Source organism: Pangasianodon hypophthalmus, chromosome 20 (genome assembly GCF_027358585.1).
Source record: "Pangasianodon hypophthalmus isolate fPanHyp1 chromosome 20, fPanHyp1.pri, whole genome shotgun sequence".
In the NCBI taxonomy this organism is placed as follows: Eukaryota; Metazoa; Chordata; class Actinopteri; order Siluriformes; family Pangasiidae; genus Pangasianodon; species Pangasianodon hypophthalmus.
In genome coordinates, this window is record NC_069729.1 from 11,092,913 (window position 1) to 11,119,308 (window position 26,396).

The following is a 26,396-nucleotide window of genomic DNA, read 5'->3' on the forward strand; positions in this document are numbered from 1 at the left end:
TTTCACACATGAATTGGCCACCACAGAGTCCTGACCTTAACCCCATTGAAAGTCTTTGGGGTGTGCTGGAGAAGACTTTACGGAGTGGTTAAAAATTAATGCAACTCTGGATGGAAATAAATGTTGTGAAGTTGCATAAGGTTGTTGAAACAATGCCAGGATGAATGAGTGCCGTAATCAAAGCTAAATGCAATGCAACAAAATATCAGATTGTGCAACTTTTTTTTTGGCCAGGCAGTGTATGAATGGAACTAATTAGTCGATAAATCATATTATTTAGCTAAATTAGATCATCATGCAAGGAAAATCCAGACAATGACTGCTCAACAAGTTGACTATTTTTCTACTGTCATCTAAGTTCATTCACTTTTCATTTCTAATGAGTTAGGAATCCTCTTTGGCAGTTATCTCAGAGTAACAACCACATTCTTGGCATGTTTATAATTTACCACAAGTTCTACAAATTTAAAAGGAGTAAATTTTTCTTATACAGAACCTGGTTCTGAAAGAAAAATCTCACATGACATCTACTTCCATGAATATTTCTTTCAATATTCACACACATTTCATTTCTTTAGCCGATGTGCACCTTTATCCAAGCATGAACTTGCTGTTGCCCCAAAAGTCAAGTCATTCCAGGTGAGTCTCTGAAGATATCATTAGTACATGCAGAAAGTCTGACATACAGTATAATGTAAACATTATCATTATATAAATGTAAAGTAAAACACACTGAACAAAACTGAAAGGCTCCACTGAAAACAAAATTGAAATGAAAAGCCTTATTATTGTGTATTAGCCTATTATGTGATGTAATTCTGAGGATTCACAATGGTACCTGGAATGGTCAGGTATCCGCAAACTTTTGGCTATATGGTGTATCATCTATATAGCCAAAAGTTTGCGGATACCTGACCATCACACTCATATGTGGTTCTTCCCCAAACTGGAGACACAAATTTGGAAGCACAAAATTGTATAGAATGTCGTTGTAGGCTATAACATTACAATTTCCCTTCACTGGAACTAAGGGGCACAAACCTGTTCCAGCATGACAGTTGAAAATTGTCATGATCATATGAAGACATGTTTTGCCAAGGTTAGAGTGGTACAACTCGAATGGCTTGCACAGACCCCTGACCTCAACCCTCTGAACACCTTTGGGATGAACTGGAATGGTGTCTGCCCCCCGGGCCTCCTCATCCGTCATCAGTATCTGATCTCACTAATGCTCTTGTGGCTCAATGGGCAAATCCCCACAGCCACACTCCAAAATGTAGTGGAAAGCCTTCCCAGAGGAGTGGAGGATAACAGCAAATTGGGACTAAATCTGGAATGGGCTGTTCAACAAGCACATGTTGTATGAATGTTATGGTCAGATGTCCACAAACTTTTGGCCATATAATATATTATACTTTTCCTAGCCGGCGTGTACATGATGCTATAGTCCAAAGGTCTGGTCAAAATGTCAGAAATGTCTTTTTTTCCTTTAAATGAATGTTGCTGCTGAATTGTACATCATATTGTCTATAAACTGTGCTGTATGGAGGTGGTGGATAAGATGTTGTGATCTTCCTGTTAATCTGATATCCTGCTGCAGGTAAATATCAATGTGATAGAGGCTCAGAAGTTGGTAGGTGTAAACATCAACCCTGCTGTGTACATCACTGTAGGAGATGAGAAGAAACATACAGTCACCCAGAAATCCACAAACTGTCCATTCTTTAATGAGGTACATGACTTCTAAAGATTAAAATGTGAAGCCCTGGCTATAGGAAAGTTTTAGCTCAGACCATTGCTTATGTTTGTGTTGGTCTTTGTCTTTCAGAACTTCATGTTTGAATTTCAGGAGACACAGGATGTGCTTTTCGATAAAGTTATTCAGATTTCTGTAAGTGCTCTAGAGTATAAAAAGACACATTGGAATCAAGTGCTCTTGAAATAGTTGATGCTCAAGTACACCATTTATTTGAGATTTCAGGTTGTTCACAAAAAGATGCTTGCATTTTTGATGACCCACATTGGCTCCTTCAAGATAGACATCAGTACAGTCTACCAGCAGCCAGGTATGCTGACTCATTCTAAATGAATTATTAACAAATACTAGTTTTAATATCATAAAATGTTAATGATGTGTATTGAATCTAAAAAAAAAATCATGGACAGATACTTATCTCAGTCAGTCGTTTCCCATTTCCACTAAAATGTATGACATTTGTACAGAGATAACAGTATGGTGTCCACTTAATGATGGTAATTAACTCATCACAATGTGTGCTAATTACAGGGCTCTATAGAGAATAGCATGTTAACTGTAATTATTAGTCATCAAGCTAGTTCATAGTTATTCTCTCTCTCTCTCTCTCTCTCTCTCTCTCTCTCTCTCTCTGTCTCTCTCCAGACCACCGTTTCTACCAGAAATGGGCTCCACTCACAGACCCTAAGGACACACGCTCGGGGATAAAGGGCTATGTGAAGTGCACACTGAGCGTTATGATGAAGGGGGACCCTATGGGAATCGCCAGTCTGCCTCCTGCCACAAGTCAGAATGATGACATTGAGAAGTGAGCAAGTGCAAAGACATGCGCTGATTGTTTTTTTTCTCCTCTATCATATTATAGCTTCTCTCCTGCCATATATAAAATTGCTTTGATTTTATTCTGCATTTTGTTTGGTTCATGCAGAGGGCTATAAAAGGGTTTTCTTTCACACAGGAACCTACTGCTTCCTAAGAGGATGCCAGTGGAACGACCATGGGCCAAGTTCCTGCTGAGGATCTACAGAGCTGAGGACCTACCCAGCATGAATGCTGGTTTTCTGGGCAGCTTCTCCAAAATGATGGGCGATAAAAAAGTCTTCATTGACCCTTATGTGCAGGTCACATTCGCTGGCCAGCAGGTGCTTCCCTTATGATACTCCTTTTTACTTTTTGTCACTTATAGGTGCATTCAGATGAACCTGGAGTTGAATATGTTAGTGGGAATTCACAGGTGTTCAAAAACTGACTGCCATGTGTTTTCAGAACACATAAAGGGAAGTCCAAGTCATCTGTGCAGTGTGATATTTATTTGACTTCATTTTGTCTCGGACTTGGATCATTAGGATGTGCTGTAAGCCCACTTCTCAGAATTTAAATGCTTTCTGTAAGAGGCATTTTTCCATAGGTCTTTTAACCATAAAGCTTAACTGGGGCCAGTTGTTATTTTGAGTTTATAATGCACACACATCCTCATCTATGTGTACTGGCTGTTCACCGTTCTTTACTGTAAGCTTACACACACACACACACCCTAACAGCAGGTTTGTTTGTTAAATGGGCTGTGGTGCACATATTTGCTGTCTACATGTTTCCTTATTAGCTAACAGCATATACAGCAATTAGTAATGTACTTGGAACACTAAATCAGGAGTTTCCCCACTAGCAAAGCTGTTCTAATACCATAAACACTTTGGACAGCACACCCATATTCACTAATATACATCATTTAATAAACAGTATCACCTGCCAGTACTTTACCTACCCCAGTTCTCTGATTGATAGTGGTGGTTGGATTAAGTGGAGGGTGTTGTTCTTAGGGAGAGACGTCAGTGGAGAGCAACACCAATTCACCTGTGTGGAATGAGCAGATCTCCTTTATCGAGCAGTTTCCTCCCCTTGCTCGACGAATCAAAGTTCAGATCCTTGATGATGCCAACATTGGCGATGTAGCTGTGGCCACACACTTCCTTGACCTCCAGCAAATCTCAAACCCCAACAGAAATGGTAGTGTTCTCCACAACACATTGCACTGCAGTACATTTTTTTTTCTTTTGAATTGCTGCAGTTCCTGGTCTTGTTTCTTACCTTCCATTCCTTTCCTGACCTCGCTTCTCTGCTACTTTGTTTGTACTTTGTTTGCTATGTTGCAGGGTTTAATCCAACTTTTGGCCCGTCATGGATCAACCTATATGGGTCACCTCAAAACTCCACACTGCGCGACATCCATCGTGACCTGAATGAGGGCCTGAGTGAGGGCATCTTCTACCGGGGAAGAGTGCTGCTGTCTCTGACAGTGGAGGTTTACTCATCCCCTGCTGTTGCTGTAGTGGAGAGCAAAGCCATTGCCAGCGTCAAGAGCACGCTGAGCAAACTTACGTTCAAGCGGAAAAGCAAGAAGTCCAAAGAAAAGAAGGCAAAAGACAGTGATGGTAAGGACAAAAGACAAGTAAATTGAATTTTGAGAATAATGTTGTCTAAATCTATTTCTGAATTGACTTTTTACCATTAATCTACACACAATAATCCATAATGATAAACAAGATATTTTTTGAGAAAGTTTTGCAATTTTATTAAAAATCAAGAACTGAAATATTTCCCTTAGATAAGTATTCAGACCCTTGGCTAAAGTCACTCCAAACTGAGCTCAGGTGCAAGCTATTTGCTTTGATGTTGCTATCTTGAGATTTTCCTAGATCTTGATTCCAACAATTTGATTTTCCTTGAATTTAACCTATGGATATTTCAGTTAATTGGATATGATTAAGGAAGGCACACACCAGTGTGTGTGTATAAGGTCCCACAGTTCACAGTGCATGTCAGACCACAATCCAGGCCATGAAGTCCATGGAATTCTTTGTGTACTTCTGTGAATTATGTCAAGACATAGATCTGGGCAAGGGTATTAAACCATTTCTAAAGCTTTGAATGTTCCCAGGAGCACAGTGGGCTCCGTCATTTTGAAATGGATGAAATTTGTAACCACCAGGACTCTGGTTGTCTGGCCAAACTCAGTAACCAGTCTAGAAGGGCCTTGGTCAGAGAGGTGACCATGAACCCAGTGGCCACTCTAACAGAATATCAGAAGTTCTTCTCAGAGAAGGGTGAACCTGCCACAAGGGAAACCATAAATATACCATGAGTCAGGCCTTTATGGTAGAACAGAACAGAAGCCTCTTGTAAGCAGAAGGCATAAGGCAGGCCCTTAAATGACTCTGCGAGCATGAGGAAAATGATTCTCTGGTCTGATGAGACAAAATTTTTACTTTTTGGTGTTGAACTCCAAGTGCTATGTCTGGGGGATACTTGGTACTGCTCATTAACTGATAATACCATTCCTACGGTGAAGAGTGGTGGTGGCAGCATCATGCTATGAGTGTACTTCTCAGAGGGAAGGATGAATGCAGCCAAATACAGAGAAGTTCTTCAAAAAAACCTGCTAGAGAGTGCACATAACAACAGACTGGGGTGAAGGTTCACCTGTCAGTACAATAATGACCATAGACAACACCAGAGTGGCTTTGGCACAAGTACCAGAGAAACAACTGTGGAGAGACCTCAAGATGGTAGTTCACAGATGCTGCCCATCCAGTCTGATTGAGTTTGAGAGGGTCTGGGATAAACTGCCCAAATCCAGGTGTGTAAAACTTGTAGAGACTTACCCAAGAAGACTCGAAGCTGTAATTACTGCCAAAGGTGCTTCTACAAAGTACTAAATAAAGGTTCTTATTTTGATGTTTAATAATTTAGCAAAAATTTCTAAAAACCTTTTATTGCTTAGTCATTATTGGTTATTGTATGTAGATTAATGGCCAGAAAAAGTCTATTTAATCCATTTTGAATTAAATCTATAACACAATAAAGTTTGCAAAAACTGAAGGGGTCTGAATACTTTCCAAATGCACTGTAGTAACTCTAGTTAGTCACTGTAGTCAATTCAAGGTGTCAGCTGTTAGCAGATGATGTTAGAAATATCACTTTCAATGATTTGAAAATATAAAGCATAGCGTACTTTGTGGACCTCATTAGATACTCCATACAAAGATTTCACAAATCTTTGTTTATATACGTATTTGTCTCCATGTCTGAATAAAAATGCAGGATAATGTGTAACATTTATCATAGCAGGTGAAATAATAACAGTTTTAGAAATTATGGACTCAGAGACGAAAGTAGGGTTACCTTGCTATGGAAGGAGCCTGATTCATAATGTGTTTAGTCAAATGATTTTGTGAAAGCAGTGTTTATCCAATCTATTTTCATTTTTATTTCTTCTTGTCTGTGTTTCAAACGTTTTATAGCTAGATTTTAAAACTGATAGTCTCTTATCGTACTGTTCAGGCATGCAGGGTCGCAGTGGTCCTTCTGAGGAGTCGGAGGAGGCCACATCTGAGGTTCCAGCAGCTGTCACTGTTGAAGTGGAGGAGATTCATCCTCTTCCTGAGGTCAGAAAGTTTCTGCTTTAAACACCTTATATCTATATACACTACAGGCCACTTTAATAAGAACAACTGTACCCCTGCACATTCATGCAATTATCCAATCAGACAATTGTAGGGTAGCAGCAGAAGGTATAAAATCATCTAATGCAGGTCAAGAGCTTCAGTTATGATTCACATCAGTCTCAGTGGCTTTGACTGTGGTATGGTTGTTGGTGCCATACAGGCTTTTTTGAGTATTTTGGAAACTGCTCATCTTCTGGATTTTTTTTATGCACACCAGTCTCTAGAGTTTATTCCCTAGAGTTTACTCCAGAGACTGCAAGAAAAAAAAAATCCACTGAGTGGCAGTTATGTGGCCAGAAACAGAGGAGTGGACAGACTCATTTGGGCTGACAGGAAGTCTACAATAACTCAAACTCTTTACAACCGTGATGCAGAAAAGCATCTCAGAGCAAATCACAGTGGGGAGAGGATTGTAAAAAAAATTGCCTGATCTGCCACATGATTGTCTCATTGAATAACTGCATGAATGAGCAGGTGTACAGGTGTTCCTGTTAAAGCGGCCAATGAGTGTACTTCTATATAATTTCAGGGAGAGATTCCTAATGCTAAACTTAACTTTGCAGAACTTCGCAGGGGAGAAAGAGGAATTCTTGCTGTTTGCATCATTCTTTGAGGTGACCATGATAGATCCGTCCATTGGCTCCAGATATGTCACCTTTGAGCTATCTATAGGTATGAATAAATGCCTAAAACATCTAATAATAGGTCCACTGTTTACGTCTAAATCATCTACATCAACATCTGTTTTTATGTGGTTCCCCTCCTTTCTAAGAGACCAAAAGTAATTGGACAGACTAAAATAATCCTAAATTAAATTGTCATTTTTAATGTTTAGTTGCAAATGATTTGCAGTCAATGTACCCATAGACATCACCACACTGGGTTTCTTCCCTGGTGATGCTCTGCCCGTTCCAGATTTAGTCCCCCTTTGCTGTTATAATAACCTCCACTCTTCTGGAGTGGAAGGCTTTCCACTAAGGTCTCAACCAACCTGTACTTATGTGTATATACCCCTCTCCTTTTTTTGTTTTGTGTTAGGATTTTTGCTTTTAGCACTATTTAAGCCATTTATGTACAGAATAGTTTTTAATCTACCTTGTTCTTGTGTGCATACTCTTTCTTTACTGTACCCCTGCTGTTCTTGTGTGCATACTCTTTCTGTACTGTACCCCTTATTTTAAATGCAATTTCCCCACTGCGGGACAAATAAAGGAATATCTTACTTACTTACTCTTACACTAGAACATGGCTATAGGGATTTGCCCATTCAGCCACATCAGGCACTGATCTGTGAGGAGGCCTGGAGCACAGTTGACGTTCCAATTCATTCCAAAGGTGTTCACAGGTTGAGCTTTGGGCTCTGTGCAGGTCACTTGAGTTCTTCCACATAAACCTTGTCAAACCATATCTTCATGGACCTCGCTTTGTGCACAGGGGCACTGTCATGCTGGAACAGGTCTGGGCCCATTAATTTCAATGAAAGGAAATTATAATGCTACAGCATATAAATTGTGTGCTTCCAACGGCAACAGTTTGGGGAAGACGCACATATAGGTGTGACGGTCAGGTCTCCATAAACTTTTGGCCATATGAAGTGAAGTGACTTGTGGCCAAGTATGGTGACCCATACTCGGAATTTGTGCTCTGCGTTTAACCCATCCAAGTGCACACACACAGTAGTGAATACACACACGCTGCGAACCCGGGCAGCGGCGGTGAGAGCGCCGAATCCTAACCACTAGACCACCAGTGTATTTCTGATGGATTTGTTTAGATTTTTCAGCCTAGTGATGGCTAGCTTTACTGGCAGTGACAGCACTTTGGACTTCATATCTAGAGTTAACAGCAACAGATTCCAAATGCAAATTGCACACAACTCTAGACCTTTTCTCTCCTTACTTGTAAATAAAATAATGAAGGAATAACACACACCTGGCCATGGAACAGCTGAGTAGCCAATTGTACAATTACTTTTGGTTCCTCAAAAAAGGCAGACCACATATAAAAAATGCTTTAAATCTTACACCATTCTGTTGTCTGCACTTTCAGTTCATATTCATTATTTAATTTCAGCTTCAATATACTGTGGAAGACAGCTAAAATAACAATAACTTTGTCAATGTCCAAATATCTATGGACCTGACTGTATAATTTTCTTGTAAGACATATTCATCATGTACTTATGAATCATCATGTATTTGTACTATGAAAGGCAAGACAAATTCATTTTATCACTTCTTCTTAGCCTTGTGTTGCTGTCAAATTATAATTATCTGAATAATTTATTTCTAGAAATAAATGAATACCTGAATGATGAAAAGAGATGATTGATAGAAACATGATGGCTGAATCTCTGAAATGTAAAAAAACAAACAAACAAACAAACAAAAAATCCCAAAGCATACTGCAAGATTATATACTTTTTTCCCTACTTTTCTAGGAAACTATGGCAAAACAACAGATGTGGTAGTAAAGAGTGAGAAGGGCAGTGGTCCGGATGATGTGGCAGATGACAGACAGCCTCTGTTAGAGTCAGAGGATGAGCTGGAGAGACAAGAGCTGCCTGTGCTGGGCTCTAGGGACCAGTCTGTTACGGTACCCAGGAGAACACAGCCCACTGAATATGATGGGTAACACAGCATCACTCCTAAAAGCTCTTCTATGCCTAATAAAGAAACCAAATACACCAAAAAACTAACATTGGGTTGGTACTTAATAGTTAAAAAGTTCCCAAGTCTCTAAAATGTTTTGTTTGGTTTGTCAGTTATTTTACTGAACTCTCTGAAGCAAACGGTCAACTCTGGAGTGTTGGTATTTGTTTATCAGTATGGAAGAGTTTAATAGTCTGGTTGACCTTTTGACCCTTAAGGGTGCTTTCACACCTTTTAGTCCAATGCCAAATCCAATTAAGACAGAAATGAATATTTTTGGCTCATTTGCTATTTGGTGTGTTACATGGGTGAAAAGTAACAAATGCATGTACTCTTGTTACAGTACTTCAGTATGTAGTTCACAGTAACAGTTTTTTTTAAAGAATAATTAAACATAGTACTTTTACTTTATTGGAAAAATGGCAAAATTAATTTGATTTATGTTCATGACGTTTGACATGGTTATTATTTAAAATAAAAAGAAAAGAAAAAAGAAAAATAGAACAGAATAGAAAATAGGACAATTTTGGATTAGTTGTGTCCATAGTACACATGTAAAAAAAAAAAAAAAGTAATTTGTAAAGTAATTACTCAAGTGGTTTTTCACCAGACTACTTATTTACTCTTTTTATGACTCATCTTCTTGATCACTACTTTTACATTTACTCAAGTGAATTAGTACTGTTACTCTTGAAACTGTTACTCTTGAAAAATATCAAAGATTGAGAACTTTCAATTTTTGTAACAGCAGATGCAGATATTTCAATATCTATCATATGCCATTACATGTTTCTGTGTTTCTCAAATAACAAAATGCACTTCTGTTTCACTCCCTGAACACTACAGGTGGTGAGAATCACCTGGATACATTCTTGTGTGCAGTATTTAATGGGATTTATTGGTATTTTACACTGATCAGCCATAACATTAAAACCACTGACAGGTGACGTGCATAACATTGATTATCTTGTTACAGTGGTACTTGTCAAGGGGTGGGATATATTAGGCAGCAAGTGAACAGTCAGTTCTCAAGTTGATGTGTTGGAAGCAGGAAAAATGGGCAAGCATAAGGATCTGAGCAACTTTGACAAGGGCCAAATTATGATGGCAAGACGACTGGGTCAGAGAATCTCCAAAACAGCAGGTCTTGTGGGGTGCTCCTGGTATGCAGTGGTTCGTAGCTACCAAAATGGTCCATGGAAGGACAACCGGTGAAGCAGTGACAGGGTCATGGATGCCCAAGGCTGATGCACGTGGGGAGTGAAGGCTAGCCTGTCTGGTCCGATACCCACAAAAGCACAAATTGCTGAAAAAGTTAATGTTGGCTACGATAGTCAGAACACACAGTGTATCGCAGCTTGCTGTGTATGGGGCTGTGCATCCGCAGACCGGTCAGAGTGCCCATGCTGACCTCTGTCCACCTCCGAAAGCGCCAACAATGGGCACATGAACATCAGAACTGGACCATGGAGCAATGGAAGAAGGTGGCCTGGTCTGATGAATCATGTTTTCTTTTCCGTCATATGGATGGCCGAGTACGTGTGCGTCACTTGCTTAGGGAAGAGATGGCACCAGGATGCACTATGGGAAGAAGGCAAGCTGGCAGAGGCAGTGTGATGCTCTGGGCAATGTTCTGCTGGGAAACCTTGGGTTCTGGCATTCATGTGGCTGTTACTTTGACACGTACCACCTACCTAAACATTGTTGCAGACCAAGTACTCCCCTTCATGGCAACATTATTCCCTAATAGCAGTAGTCATGTTTTGAGGAACATGATGAAGATGTTGACTTGGCCTCCAAATTCGCCAGATGTCAATCCTATGTTTGTGGGATGTGCTGGACAAACAAATCTGATCCATGGAGGCCCCACCTCGCAACATACAGGACTTAAAGGATCTTCTGCTAATGTCGTGGTGCCAGATACCACAGCACCCCTTCAGAGGTCTTGTGGAGTCCATGCCTCATTGGGTCAGAGCTGTTTTGGTGGCACAAGGCCCCCCTCTACACAATATTAAGCAGGTGGCTTTAATGCTATGGCTGATTGGTGTATATACCACTGTATTTATGTAATGTATGCATGCTGGCATACAGCCATCTTTCCCCTTACTTCCTCTTGTCTCATACACATTGGATTACATGTACACCATATGGAGCTATTGTGGATAATTTTTTTTAAACATTTTGAGCAATTTTATAGTGAAGCACTACTGAGCTCCATGGTACCTTCTAGCTTTAATTTGGCTAGCCATGTTAGCTATTTCTCACTGTGCTATTTGCTCGTTATCTCTACGAACTTGCTGTGTTGCTCAGTAAGTGGCACTCACCTCACATTCTCCCTGCCAGGTTGAGTTCTCCCATAGCGCTATCTCCACAGAGTTGTGTGGTTTACCCTCACCATACCACTTGCTGTTAATCTGCTAAGTTAACTGGATTTCTGCTAACATGCAGCTCTGGGGCTGGACTTGGTTCTCCAACCACACAACAGACACTTCATTTTTTCCATAATAGACCAAACAGTTAACCGGGCCATTCTAAAAGACTTGCACTTTTGCAGCTGCCATGTGAGTTTGCATTTTTTGCTGCTGCTGTGTGAGTGCAACTCCAACACCTTTTCTTAGTAGTTCTAAGGTGTGTGAGTTTTTCATTAGTTTATAGCATACATTACCCAGGTGACCCTCACCATCCCTGGCAGTAAGAAAGCACGGAATAAATGCTAATTATCAGCTAAACTGTGAGAACTTAGTAAGAAGGTTCCAGGGAAAGATGACTATATGCCACTGGTATTTATTGTAAGCGCTGCATCAGACATGATGACTTTGTTGGAATGGCTTTGCATGTGTATATTGGAAGTTATCCAGATAATTCTCACTGCCATGACCTGGTGTTACTTCTTAAACTGCTCTACTTTTGCAGGTCATTCCGCTGTATTCCCTTGCTTCGTGAGAAACCATGTCTCTATGTGTGGAACTATTTTGAGGACCACACCTTCCGTTACCACAACTGCAACTGGCTGTCCAAGATGGCTGACAGACTGGCATGTTCACTATTATATACCTTGTACATTCCCAGTTTTCTTAACATCAACTGATTCAAATAAAACAGCTGTTTTGTAATGAAGTTGCTTTGGTGTTTTCTTTAGGAATTTGGCCTTGATGAGGTAGAAATGCTCTTAAAAAGACCAAGAAGTAATGCTAAGGAGCGCTTGGTGGAACTCTTGTTGGAGTTTGTTTCCACCTGCAAGTAGGCCTCTGCTTTGAATGTATTTATGTTCAATCATTAGAACATTTTCACTGCACATAAAACATGTGGTGTTCTTTCTGATTTCCAGACAGTACAGTGCAAGCTTGGACAGGAAACGGCAGTCTCGGCCAAACAACCTCGACAAGTGCCGCACAACCTTCATTAAGAGAAACATAGTGAGATAAATTGCATAACAGAATCATTCCTTATTTCTACTCAATAGGACAATTGTTTCATTCTTAGCCACGGTTTTCAGTTGAATCTTATTGATAGATCATTCTGGCCAAGCAAGCTCTGAGAGTGCAGAGGAGGGTGACACGACGTACAGTCCGAGAGAAGCTGGCTGATGTCAGGCGCATCCTAAAGAGAATACACTTCCTGGCTAAAGAGGTGATTGTGGCCTGTGTCCTTGAAACTATATGTCAATATTTTGCATGGTTTACTGTGTGTATTTATCTGTGACTGATTACTTTGTGTGTCCTGTTTTTATGTATCTTCAGCCCCAGAGCACTCTGCCTGATGTGTTCCTCTGGATGATGAGTGGAGGGAGGAGGATAGCATATGCCCGGATCCCAGCACACTCCATTCTTTTCTCTCTGGTGGAGGAAGAGAAAGGCAAAAACTGTGGCAAAATCACATCCATTTACATGAAGGTATCTTAAGATCATCCTGTTTCGAACACATCAAACTCAAATATCAGGCCCTGAGTATACCATTACAAAACTTATTTCTATAGCCTAATCTTAAAGAAGATCAGCAACAACTGAGTTTTTCTTAAAAAGTTTTACACACAATCTCTAGACCTCTGGAGGACCTCTGGGTGAGATCTTTGCAAAACTGGAAGTCTACATGTGGCTTGGTGTCACCAAGTATTCGAAAAACTGTGTCACAAGCCTGCCTTCTGAATTCAGGCCCATATATGAGGCAGCAACTTTTGGGACCCCAATACCCCCAAATATGCCCCCCACTAAATTAGCTGTGGATGGTAAGTATGTTGTTTTGTAAATATGTTTTTCTAAAGTTCTTATTTCCCATAAACTAGGAATGATAGTTATTGCTTACTAATTATGATAGTAATCTGTAGTTACATTTAACTTAAATAAATTATTTAAAAAAACAACAAAAAACCCTATAAACAATTTTTACTGGAAGCTTGTTTCATAACGTAATGCTAATCACTTCCATATTTGCTGTATGTTTCTCCAGACAGTCGTTATTTCCAGCTCCGTGCCCACATTTACCAAGCACGTGGCATCATTGCTGCGGATGATAATGGCCTCTCAGACCCTTTCACTAAGGTTGTGTTCTCCACTCAGTGTCAAGTTACACAGGTGTGTTGAACATATTTCATACAGCTTTTATTCAACATTTGAGGTCTATGTGTTTAGGGGCTATAGATGTTTTTCCATTTTCATTTACTCTTCTCATATGTAGACTCTGAAAGAGTGCATCACTAGTTTCTATATCATTTAGTTTGTAGGTGATAGGAATTGTAAGGGATATGACATATTTCATAATTCCTAAGAGTATACTGTACATATACATGAATGACATTTTAAATATATTTATTGCTGAGCACACGGTGCATGTGTGTTGTAGGTAATGGAGGAAACTCTGTCCCCAACCTGGTGTGAGTTGCTGTTGTATGATCAAATCCTCATGGAAGGCAGTAAAGATGACTTCAGGGATGACCCCCCTGTGGTTATCATCAATATCTACGACTATAACAAACTAGTGAGCTTATCACACTCACTCACGAAACAGTACAGAAAAATACTTAAATGTATTTTTACCAATACACCAACTCCAATACACCAACTGCTGATCTCCTGGAATTTTCACACACAGCAGTCTCTTGAGTTTACACAAAATGGTGCAAAAAGACAACAAAAAAAACTGAGTGAGTGACAGTTTTGTGGGTGCCAACGGCTTGTTGATAAGAGACGGCCACGTTGGTTCTAGCTGCCAGGAAGGATAGAATCACTTATATAATCACTCTTTACAACCATGGTGAGCAGAAAAGCATCTCATCATACACAAGACATTGAAACTTGAGGTGGATGGGCTACAACAGCAGAAGACCACATTGGGTTCCACTCCTGTCAGCCAAGAATAAGAACCAGAGGCTATCATGTGCACAGGCCCACAGAAACTGGACAGTTGAAGATTAGAAAAAAAAAAACCTGGTCTTTTTCCAGTCTTTAGCTGTCTAGTTTGGGTGAGCCTGTGCCCATGAAAGCCTCAGGTTCCTGTTCTTGGCTGACAGGAGTGGAACCTGATGTGGTCTTCTGCTCACGTCTCTAATATCTGTATTACTTTATATTTCTGATCACTTGAAAAATGGGTGGGTTCAAACAATTGATGCCATGTTCCAAGTTGTTTAACACATCTAGATGTAAATATAAATATATATATATAAATATATATATATATATATATATATATATATATATATATATATATATATATATATATATATATATATATATATATATATATATATATATATATATATATATATATATATATATATAAGTGACCATGCTATATATTGGAGATCAGTTCCTGTGTTCCCGTGATTATGTTCCTGTGTTGTAGATCCACATTAACTGCAATAGATTTAACATATTTAACATATATGGTCTGTTATGAATTTAACACAGGGCAGTCCACAGTCCCTAGGTCGAGCATTCGCTGAACCAGAGCTGAAATTTGTGGAGGAGCCATATAAGAAACCCATGCTGAAGTTCTTTGACATCACTAAAGGGAAAAGCAAGGCTGGAGAGCTACTGGCCGCTTTTGAACTTATCGAGCTGGATTACACTGGCTTCGGCGAGGTATGTCCTTCAGTCTTACTGCTTACTTTAACTGCTAACACACTAAAAACAGAATTCTTCATATTCAGGCAGTCAAAGCTACAAGACTTTGTGCTTAAAGTTACTGAGTTAACCAAAAAGAAATTAAATTTTCAAATCTTTCAAGTCATGCAAACGTAAGTTTTAAGCGCTTGCTCTTCAATGGGAGGCTTATCTTTAAATGTAATGTATATATTACATGAGCAGCCAGTCCTGCCACTGGATGTGGAGCCCAGAGAGCCAGAGTACATGGAGTCAGAAAGGCATTACATTATCCCAGAAGGAGTGCGGCCCGTTCTAAGGAAATTCAGGATAGAGGTACAACAATCGAGATATAAGTAGACCAGATAAGAACATGGGGAAGATTTTAGATCATTTTACACTGCAAAAACATAAATGCATCATCGAGGTTTTATATTGCTTACATTCATCTTCTGAGTGGCTAGAGACTGTGGTTTTGACATACGGTAGGTCCTGTATTGGGGTCTGCGGGACCTGAAACGTGTGAACCTGTTTGAAGTGGAAAAGCCTCAGGTTCGGATGGAGTGTGCCGGGCAGTTGATTGAGTCAGAAGAGATTGCAAACTACAAGCAGAACCCCAACTTCAGTGAGATTGTTAAACACTTTGATGTGGTAAGTCTTCTCAAGAAGGGGATAGAAAAATAATCTGTGCTGCACACTAACATTATTGTGTCACAGTTTATGCTGGTCTCTTGTTACGACAGTGCTTAAATTTCTGTTACGCGAGAGTAATGATTATTACACTGATGATTATCTGTGTGTCAGTTGTATGGAGCTGAAACTGTGTGATGTGTATGTTTCAGGAGCTTCCAGAGCTGGTGTACCTGCATCCTCCCCTCACCATCTTTGTGATGGAACAGCGGGCATTTGGGCGGCTGGTGCTGGTGGGGACTCATGTTGTGCAGAGTCTCATGCACTTTGCACCCAAAGACCTGGATGACTGGAAGGAGGACGATGAGGAGGAGCCACGTGAGGGTACATGAGTGTGTTTAGCTTAAACAGCACGCTTATGACAACCATATGACAGCACGCTTATGACACTCATTGGCAACAACAACTGTTCTTATTTTCAGAGAAAAAAACTCCAAAACAAAACACCCCTCTTCAGACAGTTATGAGCATGGACCTGAGAGGACTTCCTCTAAAAGACACAAAAATTCCCATTAACCCTATCAATCTAGTCACAGTGAGTTTCACCATGTGCATCTACATCTCCATTATTTCTGTGACATTAATTTTCCATTGATCTGCCTAGCTAGCACATCTATCTGCCTTTGGAGACTTAGAGGTTTCACAACCATTTTGTGCTGCCTTCACATGCTCATGGGTTCAACAAAGTCGTAATTGTGAAGTCTTGTTTTTCAAGTGCATTGCTAAGACAAAGTACTAGTTAGATGGATCTATGTTAATATATAATCCAACTAAAGGTTATAAACATAAGCCTGTATCTGTGACCTGTGAAACCAGATTAGATTTGGAAAAATAATGAATTATCTGCCATAATGTCCTTTCTTCCGCCATGAGTAAGAAGTTGGAAAATTGTTTCTGAAGCTCCCATCTCTTATGATGGCTTGATGGGAGGATGGGTGTAAGGACATTGCTGCCTGGTGTTTAAAATAGCTCCTAATGAGTAATTGGACTCTTTGGACCCTTGATTATGACTTTAAGATTGTGAGCATGCTCAGTTCTTAGTGTCCACTCAGAAAGTGTTTGGTGCTCCTGCAGCTTGATTGCTCTCTGATTAATTCAGCACTGAGCACATTTGTAGGAACCCCATCGTGACTTCTCAGTGGGAATTCTTGACTCGCTGTGTGTCAGCATGTGTGTCTGTGTGTGTGTCTTGTGGAATCAGAGCCCACTTGATTGTTATTCATCACTGTTTAATACTCATGATGAATTTTTTTTTATTAGGAAATCAATACATTTGCACACTTATTTTAATATGCGCTCCTAGTTACTGGGCTTTTGATGTTTTGCTTTTAGTTTGATTTGCAATGAATACCGCTGTCATACAGCCATCTTTTCCTGAGCTCTTCTATCAAAGTTCTGGCTGATTTGCTGCTTAGACAAGGGAATCTATGTGACAGATGAACAGTTGGCCTGAGCATCTAATGGCCACAGTATCTTAATAGTACAGTACCAGGAACATCAAGGAATGCTCTGCAGGTCACCAATGCATGCAATCAAGTTTATCACCAGAACTTGCAGTTCTCACACTCTTGTGATTAAGAGCAAAAAAGGCAGTTTTGAGACTCCCATTTCAGTTTGGGAAAGCCACTCAGCCATGCTCGTATTTGGATTATTGTTTACTTCGAGTAGGATGTGCAGTACTTTGAGTAGATAAAGCCATAGATAAAGGAATCCGACCCAACTAGGAGAGTAAGGGGTGAATGGAGGAAAACCTGACTCCAGTTTCAGTATTGTGAGTTAGTAGAATTCAGCTATCTTACCAGGCATATGCACGAGAAGGTAGCCATAATTATGATTAACATTTCAGGCTCCACTGAAAGCAGTCACCAAGAAGCAGGAAGAACTTGAAGAGGAGGAGCCAGAAAAGGAAGAGCTTGATTGGTGGTCTAAATATTACGCATCACTGGAGGAACTTGACAAGCAGGTGTCAATGGCTTTGTTTAATTTGTGGAAATTTGAATAAATACAACAAAACAGTTCTGCATATACTGTATTTGTATAAACTGCATATAGTGTATTTGGCTTTGTAAAGATCAGCATTTTCACAGACTCAATCAGCTGTTTTCTCTTTCAGGAGGAAAAGGATGATGAGCTTGATGATGCACAAGATGTAGGTGAGCCTATCACTGGTTAATTTATTGAGTCAAGTTCCTTTACAAGTGTTGTCCAAAGAGCTGCATGGTAAAATCACAATAAAATATTTGATTAAAACAAAATAAAAACATTTCTTCTCCAAATACAAATTTAAATTGTAATAAAAATGTATTTTAACATCTGAGATCTGAGCATTTAGCATATTCATATACACGTATTATTACTTCTACAACTAATATAATAGAATACTATTGAATGTAGTGTACTTCTGGGAGTGTCCTTACAAATGCTAGCATATAAAAAGTGCACTAGTGTATTCTCTTCAAATATATAGTGTGTACATATATTATAGTGTGTGTGTGTATGTATGTATACATATGTATGTATACAATATATATATATATATATATATATTCTATCTCATAGAAACTCCGAGCTTTTATACTAGCGAGAAATTGAAGGCATGCTTGTCTCTTTCATCCTTACAAATTTGTTGTTTGTGGGCATGTTCAAGACGTAATGTTTTATGATTACAACATCAATGAGATCCTTGAGCCAATTATCTCTCCTAACTGCCAACCACAACTGTCTTTGATTGGCTTGGAAAGGTGTCCGAGTCGATAGTATACGGTAAAAACTAATGTGTTTATTACACTTTTTCAATTCTGACATGAAACATCACATGGCAACATTTAGAAAACAAACTGTGGTGCTACTCTTAAAATCACTATAGTATCCTGCCATGTGTTTGCAACCAGGATTCACAACTGATGTCAGAGTGATGCGTCACTCAGGTCTCTATACATCTGGCATTATGACATATGAAGTGGGTCACATTTCTACAATGTGGACCTCACTAACATTGTGATTCTGGTTACGGCTTTTACTGAAAAATACCAATAGCATACCTTTGCATACCTGTCAATCATTTTGCAACCCACTTTCTATATCTTGTCCATGATTTCTTCACTTGTGAAAGAAGCTGGTTCAGCTATTTGTTTTCAGCTCTTTGCATGAGTATAATTGTATATCCTAAGCACAACTAATTGCACCTTTAATGTTTCTTTCACCAGAGGGAGGAAACTTTAACATGTCTTCTTTAGAAGCAGAGGAGGATAATGCTGTGATTGTTGACATAGAGCCACCCAAACCAAAGAGAAAGAAAATTGCTACTTTAAAGGTTCTTATTCATTACTACATGATTATTCCTCAGATATTGTACAATAATTGTGTTAACTGTTAACATCCAATACAATGTCCTTGTTCCCCTACATTAGCTATACAAGTCAGAGCTAGAAAATGAATTCAGTCAGTTCATGGACTGGCTACACACCTTTCCCATCTACAAAGGCAAGTCTAATTGTGACGATGAGGAGGAGGATGAAAGTGAAAGGACCATGGGCAAATACAAGGTGAATGGCACGCAATGACGTTTATTTAACAGGCTCCTCACTTCTCCTCTGTTTGTTACATAATTTTTTGAGGCTTCAGTATGGATAGACTAAGTGGTTGTATTATGGCAGCCATCACCAAATCAGTTTTGATGTGTTGCAGGGTTCTTTTCTGATTTACCCCATTGCCCCTGAAGATGAGGACATTGACTTCCAGATCACTAATGGAATCCCCAAAAATTCCCCAGTCAAAATCCTTGTCCGTGTGTATGTGGTAAAGGTAAAAATGAGACCTAAAAACACTGCACTAATTATTTGAAAATTTTGCTGCTTCTTTGATTGATGTCAGCTGAAAACACAGACTGAGCTGGTCTAGCTGGAGCATGGAAACAGTTTATATGTACATGCTACAAATGCTGTATCATAAACAAGTTGTTTTTAAGAAAATAACACAACAATAAAGCAATTAGGAAATCTCTATATACCATTAGCACATAGTTAGTACATACCATTATATATACATTATACTATATAATCTTTGGTTTATGTAAACATACATAACCATTGGTTTGGTTTGATTTTATATGTTTGGTTTCTAATGATTCAGGCTGAGTTTTATAGTTTTATAAATGCCATTAGCTTATATATAAACCAATATACCATGTATATATATATACATACACACACACACACACACACACACACACACATATATATATATATATATATATATATATATATATATATAAGAATCAAGAACATTTTCTCTGAGAGGAAAAAAGGAAGCATAAAAATAGTTCGCTAATTTGCTAATAAATCTAATGATATATATATATATATATATATATATATATATATATATATATATCATTAGATTTATTAGCAAATTAGCGAACTATTTTTATGCTTCCTTTTTTCCTCTCAGAGAAAATGTTCTTGATTCTTATATATATATATATATATATATATATATATATATATATATATATGTGTGTGTGTGTGTGTGTGTGTGTGTGTATGTATATATATATACATGGTATATTGGTTTATATATAAGCTAATGGCATTTATAAAACTATAAAACTCAGCCTGAATCATTAGAAACCAAACATATAAAATAGTTCGCTAATTTGCTAATAAATCTAATGATATATATATATATATATATATATATATATATATATATATATATATATCATTAGATTTATTAGCAAATTAGCGAACTATTTTTATGCTTCCTTTTTTCCTCTCAGAGAAAATGTTCTTGATTCTTCATGATGTTTTTTTTTTTTTTTTTTTTTAAAGGCCACAAACCTGGCCCCAGCAGATCCAAACGGTAAGGCTGACCCCTACGTGGTGGTGAAGGTAGGACAGCAGCAGCTAGACTCTAAGGAGCGCTACATTCCCAAACAACTGAACCCTGTGTTCGGAGAGTGAGTGTACCTCTTTACATCTACATCTATTTTTACAACTACATCTATTTTTCTTTATTTAGCATTTAAGAATAATCTTGATAACAAGTATTAGTAGAATATTTGATATTAATAGCATGCATTCTTTGGTGAAATAACTAAGAATTAAGACTATGGGATCCTTTTGTCTTGCAATACCTTGTTTAATATCACACAATTGTGACTTCTCTTCACAATTATCAAACCACAACAATACAAGCATATGTAGCAGTGTGTAAACAAGGAATATAACCTGCCTGAAGTATGCTTTTCAGTGGAAATTGGCCACTAAAAAGTATGCATATTAAAGTTATACTTTGTGTCATATCTCTGTCTGCATGGGTCACTGTTCTAACCACGAAAAACACTTTCACACATGGTCAGCAGTTCACTACAAACCACATGACATGACCACTAAACCGATCGGTATCCCCTGGTCACAATGCCGCTACCTGTTTCCCAACACCCTTGGTATCACTTGTCCATAGACTTCATCACCAATTTAACACCATCTCAGAAGCTTACCACCATACTGGGAATCATATTCTTGAAGTCACTTTGCTTAATTTCTGGCACTAAGTGGCACTACATTGCGTTTAAAACAGCTGAGCTCCTGTTCCATCATTTTTCATTTATTCAGATACTTTGGCATCCCAGAGGACATTGTGTCTTACATGGGGTCCTGTCAGCACCCGTCAACAACTGTCAGCACCCGTCATAGCTAAAACCATGAACTACACTTCCCAAAATCCTTATCAGTCCAATGAACTACAAACCACCTCACATGACCAATGAGCACATGATCAGTATTTCCTGTTCACTCCAGACCTCTGAGTGTATTCACATGTTCTTAATCAGCATGTTTACTACAAATAACCTAGCCTCTCTCTCTCTCTCTCTTTCTCCCTCCCTCTCTCTCTCTCTCTCTCTCTCTCACTCTCTCTCACACACACACACACACACACACACACACACACACAATCAACACTGTTTCTGAACATTTCTAGTGTGTGTATTGTTATTCTGGTTTCAGTTTTGTTTTGCCTGATTATTGAATTTCATTGCCCAGTGCAGACTGAGGATATGTGCCTGAGTCACATTTCATTATTACTAGTTTTCCGTTCTGGTTTTTCTCTTAATAAACCTGCACTTATATCAAACGCTGCTGTTGTCTGACACATTTGGATTAAGAAATCAATTTTATTATTTAAAAAATTATCAAATGGAGAAACTGCTAATGATGAAGTAGCAGTTACACTGGTGATGTGCTGACTCAAACTGTCCCAGAGTTGCGGCTTTGCTGTTAAGTCTCACAGGCTGTTCAATGGATTCTAATATTGTTGGTTGACTCAGTTCTCCCCATATATACAGTCAAGTTCATAAATATTTGGACGTTGGCTTTCGGCTTTGATTTAAGGGGATTTACATCCAAAAGTAATTGGACAACTGGGCACTCAGCTGTACCTTATTATTATTCCTCATTATTGCACTTACAAGTATGTAGATAAAAGGTCTAGAATGTGGCAGCTGCATTTGGAATCTGTTTCTGTTAACTCTCAATATGAAGTCCAAAGAGCTGTTACTGCCAGTGAATCAAACCATCATTAGTCTGAAAGAATCCAAACAAACCCATCAGAGAGATAGCAAAAACATTAGGTGTGGCCAAATCTACTATTTGGTACATTCTTCAAAAGAAAGAATTTACTGGTGAGCTCAGGAACATCAAAAGGTCCAGAAGACCACATAAAATAACTGTGGTGAAGAACAACAATTGAGCAGATCAAGAATAACCTCCAGGAGGTGGGTTTATCTGTGTCAAAGTCAATAATCAAGATCAGATGTCACCAGAGTATATACAGAGGGTTTACCACAAGATATAAACCATTGGTAAGCCTCAGTACAGATGAGACAAAGATCAACTTGTGCCAGAATGATGGAAAGAGAAGGCCTAGGGAAGGAACAGCTCATGATTTTAAGCATACCTCCCCCATGGGCATGTATGGCTGCCAAGGGAGCTGGTTCCCTTGTATTTATTGATGATGTGACTGCTGACAAAAGCAGCAAGATGAATTCTGAAGTGTATAGAGCTATATTATCTTCACAGATTCAGCCAAATGCTTCAAAACTCATTGGACGGCTCTTCACATGTACTTCAAAAGCAAAAAGGCAAAAAGTGGAATGTTCTGCAATGGTCAAGTCAGTCACCTGACCTGAGTTCAATTGAGCATGCATTTCACTTGCTGAAGGCAAAATTCCCTGAGAACAAGCCAGAACTGAAGACAGCTGCAGTAAAGGCCTGGCAGAGCATCACCAGGGAAGTAACACATCTGGTGATGTCTGTGGGTTCCAGATTTCAGCAGTTATTGACTGCAAAGGATTTGCAAGTGTTTAAAATGGCAATTTAATTTATCATTACTTTACTTTGTCTAATTACTTTTGGTCCCTTAAAAAAAAGGTGGTGGTGGTGGATTATTTAATTTCAACTCCAAAATACTGTGAGAGACAGCTAAAATACCAATAACTGTCAATACTCAATGTCTAAATATTTATGGACTTGAGTGCATAATACAATGTAGTTCATTGCTTATAAAGATCTTCATTTTTTGCTCCATTTATTTTAATTTTCTGCTAAATTCTGTAAATGTAATATAAACGTCCTGGTCACTCAGTCACTCACTTTTTCAGTTTAAAAAAAAAAAGACAGTTCCTCGAGGGTTCTTGAATAGTTAAAGGGTTCTTAACTTCCTGAAGGAGTTACATTTGGAACGCTCTCTAAACCCTCTGCTGTAATTTTCTACATAAAGCCATTAAAGGTTTTCTCAATAGGACAAACCAAGGAACTTTTAAGGTGATTATATTGAAACGTTCATTTCTAAGAGTTAGCAGGCCACTGTCTGTTTTGTCACAGATGGTGATTTGTCACACACACTGTTTTGACAGCTTGTGTTCCCTGATTTTTTTTGTAGAGTGTTTGAGCTGACTGTGTCCTTCCCTCTGGAGACGGAGCTTATACTGACTGTGTTTGACCATGACTTGGTGGGATCTGATGATATGATTGGAGAAACACACATTGACCTGGAGAATCGTTTCTACAGCCGCCACCGAGCTATATGTGGTCTCTCACTGCATTATGACAAGTGAGTGATGGCTGGCACCTGTGGTCAGTAACATCATCATCATGATGATCACCACTTTTCACTGTCATCTGGCCAAAATGAAAATGATCATTTTATGAGACTCTGGAACTCTGTTTTAAATTGTCTAATAGTATATCTGTAATTAGAAATAGTATAAATAGTATGTCTAACATTAAGAATCAGTGGTTCTGCTGGTGATGCTGTGGAGTATATTTTATTTGATTTCATGTGTTGGTGCTAAATATAACTTAAATCCGATTAAGCTGTTAAAGCACATGTCTTGTGTTGGCAGGGATGGCTATAATAAGTGGCGAGATGCCAAGAAACCCTGCACCCTCTTGGCTGAACTCTGCCGCAAGAATGGGATTCCCTCCCCTGAGTACAGAGAGTCAGCAGTCAAAGTTCTCAACAAAATATTCAAAATCCCAAATGAGGATTTTCCAGAAGGTCTGTGGCTTAATATGTAGCTTAAAGTTCTGCAAAGAGCAATACATGCATAAAAACAAAATAATAACTCTCACATTCACATTGTTTAATTGGGATTTGAAGGTTAATATGCTGATACATTAGTTGCTATATTAGTTACTAATCATTGTACCTGTGTCAAGATAGTTGTTGAGTTTAAAAAACATTTCACTCCTCTCAGAGCTGCTGAAGAAGAACAAGAAGACGGAGGAGGACTATGAGGAGATGGACCAGCACAGGGCCCTGAGTGTGCTTCATCGTTGGGGAGAGATGAGAGAGTTTTGCGTGGGAGCATGTCCTCTGGTACCTGAGCATGTGGAGGTCCGATCACTGCTAAACCCAGACAAGCCCGGCCTGCCCCAGGTTAGGCACCAGCATTTATCCAGCAGTGGCTACACTTTAGATCATAAAAGATGAACTACATTTAGATAAAGTCAGAAGTTGATATATTCTTTATGTAAAAACGGCCATTTGAGAATTTGTCTTTTCAGGATATTGTGTAGTTTGAGAATAAACAAAGTGGTCTTTCTGTTTGTGGCAGGGCTATGTTCACATGTGGATTGACATGTTTCCTGTGGATGTACCTGCTCCTCCTCCCGTCAACATCAAACCCAGACTCCCCATAAGGTACCACACAAGTTAGAATAATTCTGTATTAAATAAAGAACTGTGATTAGTGTCTGTTGCTAAAGTTCTGCACATGATCTTACAGTATGTTTAGACAGTGTCTATCAAATAAGAAACTACAATAAATACATGTAATGTGAAGAATGTGAACATGTAGAACATTGTACATTACTCGCAAGAGTGCATCCTATATGCTGAGCTTGCCTGGAGTAAAACATTTTTCTTTTCCTCCCTGTCTCCTTTTTCCTTTGCCTTTTCTCCTCCTTTCTTTCCAGCTATGAGCTCCGGGTCATTATTTGGAATACTGACGATGTTGTCCTGGATGACATTAACCCTTTTACAGGAGAGCCATCAAGTGACATTTATGTTAAAGGGTCAGTCGGAACACACGTACAAGATATACATAACACAATCAGTCAGTTTATTTGATTTAATATTTCACAAGTTAATCATTTCATGGCTTCATATGTTCTTTATTTGTTGATTTTTATAGGCCTATACATTTACATCAACGACTGATCTTCATGGCTAACTGCCTAATTTTTCTTTCTCTCTCTCTCTCTCTCTCTCTCTCTGTGTGTGTGTGTGTGTGTGTGTGTGTGTGTGTATTTACGTGTGTGTCCACCAGCTGGATTAAGGGACTGGAGGATGAAAAGCAAGAGACGGATGTGCATTTTAATTCGCTGACAGGAGAAGGCAATTTCAACTGGCGCTTCATCTTCCACTTTGACTACTTGCCCACAGAGAAGGAGATCACATATAAAAAGAAAGAGTCCATCTTTTCTCTAGAAGAGTCAGAGTTTCGGCAGCCTGCTGTGCTGGTGCTCCAGGTCTGGGACTATGACCGCATTGGTTCCAATGATTTCTTGGGTAAGTTGTGTGTACAGACATGAAGCAGAAAAATTTGGAAAGGTGTCACTTTCTTTCCTCTCTATAGCTTTGTCAGACATTGATCCAGTAGTAAACACTTGCTGATATGGACATCACTGCTGAGCAGCTTAATGAATGAAGCCTTTGCTGCACTCATTGATATGAAAAGGCTTCTGAGTAAACAGTCACTTATTTGATTAAAATCTAAAATGATTGTGTTTATACTATATATGAGAATACACTGAGTTGCCAGTTTATTAGCTTACTGCCTACACTATAGGTACATTTTGTAGACAAGTAGGGCCAATTCTGAATAGATATTATTAGAACACACACTACCATGTCAGTCCATGCCATTGCTATACTATGAAGTAACCACCATCCTAATGATATCTACACAGTGATGGTCCTGTAGTGGCCCTCTCACACTAATGAATGGGTACAGGATGGCTCACAAATTAGGTATAGATCAGATGGGCTACAGTCAGTAGGTAGGTTATTTCATTCCTTGAGTCCAGGTACAAGAACAGTTTCCCTGACAACCCAGTGTACAACACCATCCAAGCCAGTCATAGCATTGTTTGATCTTATATAGTCTCCTCCAAACGTATTACAACAGCAAGACCAATTCTTTTGTTTTTGC

At 38.9% G+C, this 26,396-nt stretch overlaps 1 protein-coding gene across 1 annotated transcript in view; it reads left to right on the plus strand.

The window, feature by feature from the left end:
• fer1l4 (fer-1 like family member 4) overlaps positions 1-26,396 on the plus strand; it is a 33,424-nt gene that overhangs the window by 5,211 nt on the left and 1,817 nt on the right. Inside the window, exons 8-43 of the mRNA XM_026932971.3 lie at positions 579-639; positions 1,601-1,732; positions 1,829-1,891; positions 1,982-2,066; positions 2,402-2,564; positions 2,715-2,898; positions 3,577-3,763; positions 3,910-4,188; positions 6,098-6,201; positions 6,825-6,933; positions 8,702-8,891; positions 11,826-11,946; positions 12,052-12,152; positions 12,241-12,328; positions 12,426-12,542; positions 12,653-12,805; positions 12,954-13,137; positions 13,359-13,483; positions 13,752-13,886; positions 14,816-14,989; positions 15,215-15,325; positions 15,479-15,640; positions 15,832-16,003; positions 16,102-16,214; positions 17,526-17,642; positions 17,793-17,832; positions 18,886-18,992; positions 19,090-19,224; positions 19,367-19,483; positions 20,509-20,636; positions 23,621-23,791; positions 24,084-24,238; positions 24,438-24,619; positions 24,798-24,883; positions 25,159-25,257; positions 25,512-25,753. Coding sequence (XP_026788772.3) covers positions 579-639; positions 1,601-1,732; positions 1,829-1,891; positions 1,982-2,066; positions 2,402-2,564; positions 2,715-2,898; positions 3,577-3,763; positions 3,910-4,188; positions 6,098-6,201; positions 6,825-6,933; positions 8,702-8,891; positions 11,826-11,946; positions 12,052-12,152; positions 12,241-12,328; positions 12,426-12,542; positions 12,653-12,805; positions 12,954-13,137; positions 13,359-13,483; positions 13,752-13,886; positions 14,816-14,989; positions 15,215-15,325; positions 15,479-15,640; positions 15,832-16,003; positions 16,102-16,214; positions 17,526-17,642; positions 17,793-17,832; positions 18,886-18,992; positions 19,090-19,224; positions 19,367-19,483; positions 20,509-20,636; positions 23,621-23,791; positions 24,084-24,238; positions 24,438-24,619; positions 24,798-24,883; positions 25,159-25,257; positions 25,512-25,753 — 4,892 coding nt within the window. The remainder of the gene's footprint in view (positions 1-578; positions 640-1,600; positions 1,733-1,828; positions 1,892-1,981; positions 2,067-2,401; positions 2,565-2,714; positions 2,899-3,576; positions 3,764-3,909; positions 4,189-6,097; positions 6,202-6,824; positions 6,934-8,701; positions 8,892-11,825; positions 11,947-12,051; positions 12,153-12,240; positions 12,329-12,425; positions 12,543-12,652; positions 12,806-12,953; positions 13,138-13,358; positions 13,484-13,751; positions 13,887-14,815; positions 14,990-15,214; positions 15,326-15,478; positions 15,641-15,831; positions 16,004-16,101; positions 16,215-17,525; positions 17,643-17,792; positions 17,833-18,885; positions 18,993-19,089; positions 19,225-19,366; positions 19,484-20,508; positions 20,637-23,620; positions 23,792-24,083; positions 24,239-24,437; positions 24,620-24,797; positions 24,884-25,158; positions 25,258-25,511; positions 25,754-26,396) is intronic.